Consider the following 14,169-nt stretch of genomic DNA (forward strand, 5'->3'; position numbering starts at 1 on the left):
ATTTAAGTGACAATCTTTTTGTACGTTTCTTAATTAGAGATTTAGCACCTACCTTTTTCAGAGATAATTCATGAGCTAGCAGCCACTATAATGAAGACAGCCCTTGGTAAGCTAGATGACATTTTTTCCCTAGTGAGCACAACAAGCCCTGAGATGAATAGAAGTGTAGGGGCTGAGGTCATTATCAACTGTCAGAAGAAGATTTCAATCTCTGCTAGTAACTGTGAGACTAATTGAAACAAATATCTCTGCTGAACACACTAAGATCTGTAAATTTGTGACAGCTGACAATTATACTCTAGGTCTGTCAAACTGTACTTCCAAATTATTTTACTTGAAAAATTTCCGAAATGTTTCAAGTCTCTTTACTAACACTCAAAGGAAATATATGATGAATGTAAGAATAATTTATTGCTCAGATTGTTAAAAGATTTTCACATAGCCTTGTTTGAAATATGGAAGAGTTTCCTCTAAGTCCCAAACAAATGAATGCCAAATGAATGAATAATAGCAAAATGCTTCCTTAGCAAGGGCTGGTTGTTTAAAAATTATTCTTCAGTCATCTAAAGTTGATAAAACAATTGATCTGAGGCACAACTGGTAAACAAGAACTCAACTGAAAAAAAAGGGAGATTTGAGCTATGTGCTTTATACATGTCTGCTGAAGCCTTAGAGAGAAAAAGATTTACAGAAATCTGTCTGTTGGCAGCACACAAGGTATCTAACTTTTAGATTTACTTTCTTGATCTTCATTATGCTCTTATCTATTTTTTAGCCTATTAAGACAAACAAGTCACAGGAGTTTTCTAAAATAGGGGAATGTTAATTTTCAGTTTGAGTTACTACTATCTGATTTTCTTGTAAGATTTAGAACTTCCATTTACTTTTTTTTCCATTTTACTGTCATTTCCATGCTCAAAGATCAGCAGGTTAATATGTTTGAGGCACAACCTGTTCAACTGTCATCACCATGTCTATTTGAAAAGACAGGTTGTTGGTACTTCTTTGTACGTACAACCTCTGCATGTCCACAACACTGGTGTTCCAACACTGCTTTGTGCAGAGGGGTCAGCATCTCTGCAAAAGCTTTCAGCACAGTGGGAATGTCTCATGCACTGATACCCAGTAGAGGATCCCCAGTTTGATATTCAGAGTCACAGAGGGATGTAGCTCAAATGGTTTTAGTATTGATCCATGTTAGCCAAGGAAACCAGGTACAAACCTGTAACTGATCTATATTTTCTTCTAGGCTCTCTTCTGCTGGGTCAGAAATTCTGCATCTGGAAAGATCTTGCTAAGACTGCTTGCTGTGATGCCCTAAGACTTGTACAGACAGTCATCAAATCTCAAAGAAAAGCAACTGCACCGACTGCTGGTCAAATGAAAAATCTTCCTTGCTGTCCTAGGGCCCCACATGGGAGGTTGAAAAGCATATTTAAGCTCTAAGCTACTTCACCTACAAGAACAAGCTTTGTTCTTGTCAGGGGCACAATATTCTTGGATTAGTGCCATTTGCACTCATGTTCAGTTTGGGGTTTTTCCTCTCTGTTCTGGTCTGTATTAATCTTGAATCTGCATTTACTCATTGCAATGCAAACATGCAGGTTCAGTACAGAACTGGATGTGATCACAACAAACTGAAGATCAATCTGAACTGAACTGAACTGAACAATCCTATTGTCTCTGTGAGATAGGTGGCACAGCCAGTTCAGAGAAAGCTGATCCAAGCTAAAATATTACTTCTTGTAGCATGAAAGCCTCTGTTTCATAATATACAATGTTCCAGAGATATAAACTAAGAGGATTATGTTGTCATTGTCCCTTGTCATGCTTTAGAGCAGGTGGAAAAGGTTAAGTAATAAAGCAAGGAAACTGGAATGAAGGTTCAAAATCTCTTGTTTTGGATCATCACAGAGATATTTAAACTCTTTGCAATGCCCATTTTTTCATCTCATTAATAGCCAAATGTCTATATTCCCTGTCAGTACAAGATTTCAATTTGTACTAAATAATTTCTAATCAAGACATTGATTATCTTAGAAACCACATTTGAAAGACAGAAGTGAAATACAGAGCTGTACATCTCTATTAGCCATAGGTCAGAGGCTGTGCAAATAGCACAGCTAAAAAGCTGAAAGCCATCCATGTGTAGGACACTGAGATACTTTTCTCATACCTTCTTTCTTACTAAGTAGGCTCCAATTGCAGTGAAAAAAACAAATAGTGTATATTGTGTTCCTAGAATATCATGCATACAAATATGTTAGAAAAGTTTAATCATTCTGAAAACTTTAACTTTGGTACTCAAAATTACATTGAGGTGTTTCATCTTTAACACAAGCTAGTGCATATCCTGAAAAATGCACATTATACACCCAACTTTCATCTTCATTGTTAAGCAAAAATATTGCAGGAGTAGAAAAATTATTGGTACAGTGAAAATTATTTGTATTCCATGTACCAATTAAATTCTGCTCTTCTAAATCTCAATTACTTTCACAAAATTTATAATTTTTCTTTTGTTTTTAAAAACTGTAATTAAATGGGAAATGTTCAAACACAAAACTCAAATGCTTCAGACAATCAATAAATGAACTTTATCACCTCTGAAACTAATTTCCATTAATCTTTCTGTGAGACTCACAAATGCAGCACACAGTGATACAATGCTTCCATCAAATCATAACTGAAATAAAAAAAATCTCTGAATAAATGATCATATTTCAACTTATGCACATAAATGGGTCATGTGATGAGGGAACTGATCTTTGAGCTGTAACATTGTCAGATTTATTTCCTTACTATCATTCTTTGTCTCATTTGCAAAAAGGGAAGAAATGTGTCTTAGAAATTCCCAATAAATGTCAAAAGTGTGGAGCTGCCTATTTAAATCTCCAGTATGTGTCCACAGATAATTTTATGCATGCTATTTATGACTTCAATTTACATTTTCTCTGACATACAGCCAGGTAAAATTAAGGTTCATGAAAAATCCTTCCAGTTTTCTGGAGAAGTCTAGGAGTTTCACAACACAAAGCTCTACAAAAGTTTTTACAAGAATGACCAACCAAAATGAAAATATTTTTAACATTTATATTTAGCATGGGAGCATCTTTTGTGCAGCAAAAGCATTATCTAGGTATTTTTTAAATGGATGCTTTTAAAACTGGTAGAGATCTATCAATGGACAGAAGAGAAAGAAAGACCACATGTTGAGTCCATGCTTGATAGTCTGTACAAGTTATTGTGAAGTACCACTTGTACTAGGACTGCCACAGAGCTGTTGGTTTGAAAGGTTAATGACTGCAGCAATCACAATTTCAATTTACAAGAAATGGAATGACAGGAAGCCAAACACAAATTGGAAATGTCCCACTGTGATGGCAGCTGAGCAACAATTCATCAACAACAGCACAGGAATATTGTAAAGCCAGAGTGCTGGGGACAACCTTTTCAGCCTGAGAAGGGCTTAGGGCTTATATTTAAGCTCATTTTTCAGGGATAGTACAGAAGTTTAAAAATGGCTAAATTACCTAATATAGACATAAGTTCTCCCTTGATAATTTTCCTTATAGTAGTTGCTAGGTCATCTGAAGGTGTTTATCCCACCTCCTTACATTTTCTTTTGTGTATATTCCCTTTCCCAACATTTTAAATGTTGACTTTTAGTTCCACCAAAACAGCCATTGTCCCAAAGGCATTTCAATCATCTTTGAGCATTCCCTGCAATTATATTCCAGCTCTTGCTTACTCAGAGCATCAGCTCTTCTACTATGTGATCTGAGACTTTCTAAAGCTTTCAGGTGTTTACATACACACAAAGATGCTCTGTGAGACCCTGTGCTCCTTCTGCCTGGATTTTGCATGTAATTTGTTCAGTGGAAAATCAAATTGATGATAATAAATCAAACTATCATCATCAACACTTACAGAAATGCAGGTGTATTTTACTTCTTTCTTATCTGAAGTCAGCCAGAACTATTTGCAAGCAATTTGAAGTCAGAAATAACAAATAAATGGAGGTAAGCTGTGGAAAGTTTGTTTCACCCCTATCTCAGAAGAGATCTCCTAAAACAGGATTCAGGGAAAGCAGGCTGGAGTGAGATTCTATATCCAAAAGCTTTTCAATTAGTACTAATGTGCTGTAGGATGCTGTTAATTTCATCTAACAGGACCACAACATTGGCAGAACTACTGTAACAAGTTCATGCTTTAATTTATCTTGCTTTATATACTTAAATTATTGAAGAGATAGTAAGACAGGCAAATATCAGGTGAAAGGCATCCCACAGAGGTGGGTTCTGCACAAGATTTTGATGCCATCATGCTAAATATGTGTGCCTGTGTCTTTCATTAAATCTTTTCACTAGTTTTCTTCTCAGAGGAATGATTTAACAGAATATCACAGACTCAGAGAACGGCTGGGGTTGGAAGGGATCTCTGGAGACACCTGGTTGCACATTCCTGCATATGTCCTGAAGAGGATCCCCAGGACCATGTCCAGAGAAGTAACTTTTGGATATCTTCAAGCAGGGAGATGACACGAACCCAGTGGGCAATCTGGGCTATTGGTCAGTGAAAAAGTGTTTCCTGATGTACAGAGGGAACATCCTGTGTTTCACTTTGTGCCTACTGCTCTGGTCCTGGCACTGGGCACTACTGAAAAGAGCCTGGCTCCATCTTTACACCCTCCCTTCAGGTATTTATATATGCTGATAAAATCCCTGCTGAGCTTTCTCTTCTCCAGTCTGACCAGTCTCAGCTCTCCCAGCCTGTCCCCAGAGAGGTGCTCAAAGTCCCTTAGTCATGTCTGTGACCCTTTGCTGGACTCTCCCCAGTATGTCCATACCTTTGTTTAACTGAAGAGCCCAGAACAGGCCACAGCACTTCAGATGTGGCCTCACCAGTGCTGGAAGTGCCTTACCTAAAGCAGAACTGCCTTTTCTGCATACACAGACACATTTGCTGGCTCATGCCCAGCAAAGCAAAGCCAGTGTCCAGCTGGGTGTCACCCAGGAGAAGTTGGTACATGAAGCAGATGTGTGAAGCACACAGGCTCATGTGTGCTTGGAAATACTGGCAGGACAGCACGAAGCTGGATGGCAATGCCAGAAGGCAGGTGGCCTGTGGCAGGCTGCAGAGGAGGATGGAGCACTGTCAGGGGCACACAGTCCCAGCACAGACCATGGGAGGCATTGCAATGCCATTGTGGATCAGTACCCACCAAAGCCACTCAAGATACGTTCAATGAAAGGTAGAAATGTGGCAGGAAAGGTGAACTAATCAGCACAGACAAGATGCTCATAGAGCTGAGGTAGACTAGTTCTACCAGTTCTCTGAAGTGATTAGAGAACTGTGATCTAGCACCATAAATTGCAGTAGAAAGTGTTAATATGAGAAATAAAGCAAACTCCAACTCAACAAAAAGCGTGAAATCATCCATTCCTGAAATCTAATGCTTAGGCTAAAGAATACTGCTTTAAACTGATTTATCTTTATGACAGTCACTAGCCCTGGGCATGATTTACAACATTTTAGATCATAATTGATAACTTTGCAATGATATTATACACAAAACCACTGAAGTTCGTGTCCATTAACTCTATCATCTTGTCAAAAATGTTATACATGCATGTCTTGAATTATCATGTACTGATAAGGAAATGAAAAATATGCATAAAAATGTATTACCATGTCTTACCATCAACATTCCTTTGATGTAAGTAGAACTTACATCCTGGAACAGAAAAGCACATGAAGAGCTGGAATTCCTCTTTTCAGAAAATGCTAAATAAGGTATCAATTAAAATATTTCCTTATAGCCTATTCTCATTCTCCATACTTCATTTTATGCAAAGAAATATCAAGGTTCTTAGTTTCTGAAACTCTAAAAATAATCATTCTTGAGAAACAGACAGAAGGCTTATTTTATCCACTATACTTTGTACCTTTTTGCCTTAGATAATTAGGGACATGAGATCATGATTTGTAATGCCTGGAGAATATTGTCATTAGCAGGGGAATGTTCTCTGGAACCCTGAGGAAATGAAAAGCTTTTAAGAGCAATCACTGTTAATCACTAACATGCCAACATTATATACTTTCTGGAACTGAGAATGATACAGACAGGACACATTACGTGACTCTGTCTTGCTTGCATGGCAAGGTTTTGATAAAAATATGTGTTTAAAACATCCCTTTGCATGTCTTGCTTTCTGTACAGAATGCAGGAATGTAGTTAAGAACTGCAAGATTTACACTTGTACAAGCTATTGAAGATATCCTCTTTGATTCCATAATGGACCTTCATTGTGTTTTTATTATCTCATCTGAGTAGTAAATGCCATGGACAAGAGATCGGCGCTTTTCACCCAAGAAGGGTAAAAGAAAAGCTAAACTACAAGGAGATAAATGCAATTAAATTAATCTCTAGCTTCAGCTTAGCAGGAGACATAGCATCTGCACAGCTGCAATACTTACAGCTGAAATTATAGATTAACATTAAACATTGATGATTAAAAATTTACTGTTATTATTTTTTAATATAATATTTCTTTAATATTTTCTAGCCAATGTTAACTGCATCCAACATCCCACATATTTTCTAATGAGATAAAGGATGGTAAAATAAATAGAGAAAAAGTATATTTTTAAGAAAACAGAGTTCAGTACTACTTACTAACATCTTTTGAGTTTTAATTCCTTGCTGTACTAACCATGCATGCCTCACAAGTCAAAGCCGAGCCCAGCACTACAGGGCAGCTGTACACACTGGAAAAATGAGTCAGACTACACCCATAGACTGGGGTCCTCAGTTGGGATCCCTGCCAAATAAAACATTGGACCTGCCACAACATCACACATTTTCAGAAAAAAAAAAATCACTTAGAATCCTAGTAAAGAAATCTAAGAAGTTTATAGATTTGTAGAACTAGTGAGAACTGATAAAATTATCTACAGCTGTTCACCAAATAAAAAAGTCATCTAGTGCAGTTGAAATCAATTACTTCTTGTGACAGCTCCTGTGATACAAAAATCAAAATCTTTCTTCTTACTGACCAAATTTTTCAGGACTCTTCCATTTTTGCATCCTTAGACAAACAACCTCAATACAACTTTCAATTTGTCTTTGAACAAATTCCTACTATATAAGTTATACTTATTCTATTAAGAATAAGTAACTAACTGCTCCTACTAAGTTATAATTATTCTCCCCTTGATGCTTTCAATTTTATCTGCATCTTTTGTTCATTAAATAGTTTCATGAATTTAGACCAATTGTTTCAGAGTGATGGTTTCCTCATCTGATCAGATATGCAGTATTTAGCTACTGAATCTCATGAGCTGCACTGCTAGTCACTCTTACACAGCTGAGACTGTAGTGGCACATCCCACAAACAGATTGCAAATTCAAAAAGGAAGTGCTTACATTCTTGAAGCCTCTATATAAGATCTGAAGTTCCTTCTTTGTGAATTTACTCTGTGCTTCCAGCAGTTCAAGAGCTTCAGGTCTATGTCGTACTGTGGCCATTTCCATTTCATCTTCTACAGTGTCTGCAGAATACAAGAGACAGAGAAGGAGAGCTCAACAGGAAACACGGGAAGTGAAAATGCTTAACCCTTTCAAAAAGACAGAGAAGATAAAAAGAAAGAGGGAAAGGAAGGGAAGGAAAGGGAAAGGGAAAGGGAAAGGGAAAGGGAAAGGGAAAGGGAAAGGGAAAGGGAAAGGGAAAGGGAAAGGGAAAGGGAAAGGGAAAGGGAAAGGGAAAGGGAGGGAGGAAGGGAGGGAGGGAAGGAGGGAGGGAGGGAGGGAGGGAGGAAGGAAGGAAGTGTCGGAAGGAAGGAAGGAAGTGTCGGAAGGAAGTGTCGGAAGGAAGTGTCGGAAGGAAGTGTCGGAAGGAAGGAAGGAAGGAAGGAAGGAAGGAAGGAAGGAAGGAAGGAAGGAAGGAAGGAAGGAAGTGTCGGAAGGAAGTGTCGGAAGGAAGGAAGGAAGTGTCGGAAGGAAGGAAGGAAGGAAGGAAGGAAGGAAGGAAGGAAGGGTCGGAAGGAAGGAAGGAAGGAAGGAAGGAAGGAAGGAAGGAAGGAAGGAAGTGTCGGAAGGAAGGAAGGAAGGAAGGAAGGAAGGAAGGAAGGAAGGAAGGAAGGAAGGAAGGAAGGAAGGAAGTGTCGGAAGGGTCGGAAGGAAGGAAGGAAGGAAGTGTCGGAAGGAAGTGTCGGAAGGAAGTGTCGGAAGGAAGTGTCGGAAGGGTCGGAAGGAAGGAAGGAAGGAAGGAAGGAAGGAAGGAAGGAAGGAAGGAAGTGTCGGAAGGAAGGAAGTGTCGGAAGGAAGGAAGGAAGTGTCGGAAGGAAGGAAGGAAGGAAGGAAGGAAGGAAGGAAGGAAGGAAGTGTCGGAAGGAAGTGTCGGAAGGAAGGAAGTGTCGGAAGGAAGTGTCGGAAGGGTCGGAAGGAAGGAAGGAAGGAAGGAAGGAAGGAAGGAAGGAAGGAAGTGTCGGAAGGAAGGAAGTGTCGGAAGGAAGGAAGGAAGGAAGGAAGGAAGGAAGGAAGGAAGGAAGGAAGGAAGGAAGGAAGTGTCGGAAGGAAGTGTCGGAAGGAAGTGTCGGAAGGAAGGAAGGAAGTGTCGGAAGGAAGGAAGTGTCGGAAGGAAGTGTCGGAAGGAAGTGTCGGAAGGAAGGAAGGAAGTGTCGGAAGGAAGGAAGGAAGTGTCGGAAGGAAGGAAGGAAGGAAGGAAGGAAGGAAGGAAGGAAGGAAGGAAGGAAGGAAGGAAGGAAGGAAGGAAGGACATTCTCTTAAAGACTTGTTTTTGCAGCTTTAATGACAGATGATGATTCCATTTTGAGCTCAGAGGAAAAGGGTGCCTATCATTTGCTTCTGTGGCTGCAAAGAATAGTGAACAGCAGTGATGATCCAGTAGCCTGCTTATTATCTCATGAATAATAACAACAATAAACTGGAAAGCCAACATCCTGCAAGAGCATGCATGATACATTCAGTATGACTTTTTTGTTTGTACAACTCTTTGACCAAAGGAAACAATTCTATAAAACTTTAGCAACTCCAGAAAATTGAAAATTTTCCTTCAGATGTGAATTGATTGTATCAGGCTGGGATTTTTATTGTGAAGTTGTCTTCTGGAAAGCATGTGAAATTGATGTTGCACATCCAGCAGCAGATCTTACTTTGAGTATCATACAATTGACCCCTTAGGAGAAATATTATTGAGGGTGAGCAGCCTTAGTGGCGAACAAGATAGTTTTAGTGACCTCTTCTTTAGGTAAGTAAGAATGTGGATATACACATTCAAGGTTTACAGTTAAGTGTAGATTTAAAACAATGAGAATTAGCAATGCATTTTTTCCTAGGTAGAGTTTTAAATGTGAAACTTTAACAGTAGAGTGCCAGTCGCTTGTGATCAAATCAAAAATGTGTGTGTCCATTTCTAAGTACTGACAGCCTTAAACATAACTTACCCAGATTAATGAAATGAAATTACTGCCTTATTTTGATTTAGGAGTTATAGGAACTATAGCAATATAACAGTACAAATGCCTAATCGTCATTTCTACAATGTTGAATATACATATTCTATTTCATTAGAATGTGGGACTCTTTTCTTAGAATAAAGTTTCATTTGGTTCAATATTCATAAACACATAGTATTAGAATACTCAACTGCAGTAGTATTATGCCTACAGTTTCATATATTTTTGTTCTGCTATAATGCAGAAATAATAGCTTTCAGCTGCTTGGGAGAAATTTGGCATCAGAAGACACAGCTCAGCTAAACAAAAAATAAACAACCAAATAGTTTATATATTATTAAATATCTCTCTTTAAAGAGATATTTAATAATGTATAAACTATTTGGAAAAATCTTCACAAAGCCCCTTCACAAGGGCTTTGTCCTTTCTCCTGTGAAAAATATGATGCTGTTAGTACTCTTCTCAGGAGGATGATCTCAGTGTGATCCAGATGATTTTTTTTTTGATAACCACTACTCAACACTAGGTAATTAGACAAAATTGGCAAAAAAAATCAGCCTGAGAATAAATATTGTTGAAAGCTCACTTGTATTTTATATTAGAATTTTTACATGGGATTTAAATGGGTTTTGTTTTTAGACAGAAAAAGACTTGAAATGAGTTCTCTAAGCACCCATTTGTAAAACATCTGGCTACCTAGAGAGACATCTACAAGCTTTTCTGGAAGCTAATGAATACACATAATAAATGTGAGGCTAGAGATAAAGGCCAGACAATGTGCTTAGCACAATATTTAGTATATCCTTAGCAGTAAACATTTTTATTGCATTTAAATGATTCAGTGAGCATGTAGAAGACTGCAATAGGCTGATTATGTTAATGAAAAGGTTCAGTATAACATTCTTTACACTCGACTTCTCTAGTGTCTTATAGATAGAAATAATAAAAATGCAAAATCATCATAAACTTCTTTAAAATCAACCAACTGTGATGACTAAAATGCTATAGCATTCATGAGACATTTTGTTTTTAATTTTTTTCTTCACTGCTCTAGATACCAGGCTGGAAAAGAAAAATCTGTACTTAAAAATATGCGGGAAAGTGTGTGAAAATCTATTTTTACTATTTCTATTTTTATCTATTTCTAAACAATGATGATTTCTATGGCATTAGTTATTTCAGTTCCTTGGTTTATTCAGCCTAGATCAGTTAGGAATACTTTTTTTTCCATAGAAATAAAATTTCATGTCAATTGAAAACCAGAAACGAGTTCACAATCCCTCATTAATGTACTGAACAAAATATTGTTACTGATTAAATGAATTAGGAGATTTCTTATTACTAAATAGTAAAGACATTTTTAATGCGAATGTCATAGGAGATATGCTTTGAACCTTTCATTATTCATTAAAGATGGCAAAAACACAACAAAAAGCAAATGTACTCTATATATCTGTACTCTTTATATATCTGTAAAAAATTGTGCACGTGCATTTCCCTGCACAAACTCCACATTATAGCCTCCCTAACTATTTAATAACTATTTAGCATGTTTTTATTTTTCAAATCCACTGAGTGTAGTCCTACCGTAGTGTACTAGCACATGCACATATCTAGGAAATGATGGCTTTCAGTTCAGTCTGAATAGTCTAGAGCACACAAGGAAGTGTTCTTTTACATGCTTTTTTCAATAGGAATGCTGAAATATGTTCAATACAAATGCTGAAACAAGATTTTACACTTTTAGATAATTTTTCTAAGCACATATTGATAGAAGTGCAGAAATGCAAATTCAGGCTATGTATATTTCAATAAATTACTTGTTAAAAATATTTCCCTGATAATTTCTAAGGAATTCACATCATGTGATTGTTATTGCAAGTGGTGTTGTTCTCATTCCTAGGACAATATAATGTTGCTTCTTTCATGCTAGCAGAAATGAAATAGCACAGGATGTTAAAATAGAATAATAACAGTGATAGAATAATATATCTACAGTGATAATCTTATTTAAGATTTTCACTTGATATGACATTCTTACTTAATGTAGCACTTATTTATGGAGGAGATTGCAGAGAAAACTATTGAATGCACCTTTTTTACTGCTGGTTCTCAAATAGGAAATATTTGATACTCAGTTCAACCTCTCTTCTGGTTTGTAGAATACTTTCAGTAAGGAAAATGTAAGTTTGACATGATCAAGGTTTCTGAGACTGACTCTAAATATATTTGGTTACCTGTGCAGATGAAGAGTTTACATAGAAATGTGCAAGGAATTAGGATGTTTCACTCTCCCAGCAACTTCAAACAAACAGATCAAACTTTCTGTTAATTCTATTTCCTTATCTATTCCATTCCCCATCCCTGGAAATGTTCAGGTTGGATGGGACTTAGAGCAACCTGGTCTTGTGCAGGAGGACTAGACTAGATGATTTTAAAGGTATCTCTCCCAACTCAAGCAAACCTATGATTCTCTGATTCCTTTTGTTGTCTAGGGCTATATTGTTCAGGTCATGCAGCTGAAAGTAACTTATCCAGAAAGAGTTATTAACAAGTGCCCCAAAAGTAACTGCAGTTTTTAAGATGCCTTATTTTCAATTAAAACATATCAGCTAAAGACACCATGAAATAAATAAATCAGTGTACATCCCTTTTCATCTCAAATACTTAAGAGGAATGCAAACACCAGAGTTTTCTCTACAAAGGAGCATATGAAAGGCAGTGAAGGGTGACAGCATAAAGAAACCCTAGATCTATACCTGTGTAGTCTTGACATTAGTAGGGGGCTGTATCTCTAGTCAAGTTGCCTTTGGTTGTCCTAGATTCACTAGACATGTGGAACTGCTCTTTCAGGCCTTTATTCCCCCTGAGATTGATTGATACACTTTATCAGAAGAGTATACAGGAAATACATAGACACTTCAGCTTCTGGTTTTAGGTGCTCATATTAGTGCCTCGAATTCAGTCAAATTAATCTAGATTGAATTGGATCCAGAGAGATATTTTAAAATCTGCTATAGGAGTCAATTTATATAGAAAGACATTGTAGTGTTATTACTATAATTAATCTCTATCTGGGAATATATATGTATCTACGTATTGATCTCTCTCTCACTCCCGCTGCCCCTCTATATTTATCTGTTACCTGCTCTGGAGAGATTTTATCCAGACATTCAGTATAACATCAGTGTGCTTTTCCTGTATATCCACATTCACATTCTTTTCAATCTCAATATTTCTTTTTCTCTCAGACACCAACTTTAAGTCCTGTTCCCTAAATAGTTTGAAGTTCTATATTCAAAACCTGCAGGGCCAATCCTTTCCTCCCAGAGCAGTTATGATGGTGTACCCCTTGTGTATTGGATAGCAAGCACACACAGTCACGTGCATAAAAATGCCAAAAGTTACCACTTTTCAAATACATGGAGAGCAGATATTAAATTTAACCATGGAATCACTTGTCAACTAACTCGCAGTTCATAAGTGCCAAGTGATAATCTTTGGTTATCCCCTCTGCTGCAATTGCCAAGCTCCTGTGTGGCAGACTGTGGCACTGGTCTCTTGCCATCTTACTCTGCATAGACAAATCTGTGCATCGCTCCGTTTAAACCTCAATAAACCATATGATTCCTTCAGCAGATATCTTAGCTCTCAAATGAGCAGTTAATGAAAGCATAATTTTTGATGCATGCAAACCTAAAAAAAAAAAAAAAAATCAAATGAAAAAAATGAAAAATAAAACTTGCTTTGAGTAACAGGAGATGTCGTTTTGGCAGCCGAGCAGGGCAAGAGCTTCATAAGTCGCTCTTTAATGCTGCGTTTGGTACTGTTCTGAGCGTAGAGGAAACCTAAAAAATATATCATCAGGACTGTTAATAGAGGCTTGAGAACAATTTCTGTACATGCTGCAGAGTTCATCATTAGAGCAGAATGCTGATGGGAAAAGGCCAAACATATTGCAGCCACCATGAATCGCAAAGGGCAACCAGAATTTTTGAACAGGACAACAAAATTTTTTCGTCTTTGTATCTTTCCAGCATCTTTCCAATACAGGGGATTTGTTTGTCTGTGTGCATCTCTTGTAATATTCTTACAACTCACCTTAAATCATCTAACAGAGATGTGTCAGATTATTAATTTGAAACAACAGAAAGTAAAAGAAGGTGTGCAAAAATTTTTATGTTAAAATATTTTAAAGAATTTATGTCTATTTCCTTTTGGATTTTTAACATGGAAAACAAAACCAAACCAAAATAAAATCTCAAAGATATCTTTTGTTGTCCTTTCTGGCAGACTTCTAATTCCATGGCTGAGCTTTCCCATATAATGAATTCGGCAGTTGTGATAACCAGTCTGGTACTTTTGCCTTTTCTGAGTAGTAAAATACCAACCATGGTGTGTAGTCAGTCTCTCTTTAGTACATGGCACTCTACATATATAAAATATAACTATTATTTATAGTTTTAAAGACTATTTTGGCTGAATAGCTAATGTTCATGTGCTATAAAGCAGCTGAACAGTATCACCCTTATTTACTGTGATGGAAGCTGTTGGAGTATCTTCCTTTGAGGCCAAACCAACCATCTTACAAAAAATGGGTGATATGAGCAAGCATTCTCTGGGTGGATATTTGCTGCAAATGGCAGACTTAACACCTGTAAAACAGCTCAGTATCTGATTTATGTTCCT

General features: G+C 37.2%; 1 protein-coding gene across 8 annotated transcripts in view; it reads right to left on the bottom strand.

The window, feature by feature from the left end:
- Window positions 1-14,169, bottom strand: part of KCNIP4 (potassium voltage-gated channel interacting protein 4) — a 392,779-nt gene that overhangs the window by 32,985 nt on the left and 345,625 nt on the right. For 7 of the 8 annotated variants that reach the window (XM_058802950.1, XM_058802944.1, XM_058802943.1 and 4 more), the window contains one exon: window positions 7,430-7,554. In XM_058802950.1, coding sequence (XP_058658933.1) covers window positions 7,430-7,537 — 108 coding nt within the window. In that variant the 5' untranslated portion in view covers window positions 7,538-7,554. Of the gene's footprint in view, window positions 1-7,429; window positions 7,555-13,226; window positions 13,329-14,169 lie in introns of all 8 variants that reach the window. The other variant, XM_058802951.1, reaches the window with a different exon arrangement.

The sequence above is a fragment of the Ammospiza caudacuta genome, chromosome 4, assembly GCF_027887145.1.
Source record: "Ammospiza caudacuta isolate bAmmCau1 chromosome 4, bAmmCau1.pri, whole genome shotgun sequence".
In the NCBI taxonomy this organism is placed as follows: Eukaryota; Metazoa; Chordata; class Aves; order Passeriformes; family Passerellidae; genus Ammospiza; species Ammospiza caudacuta.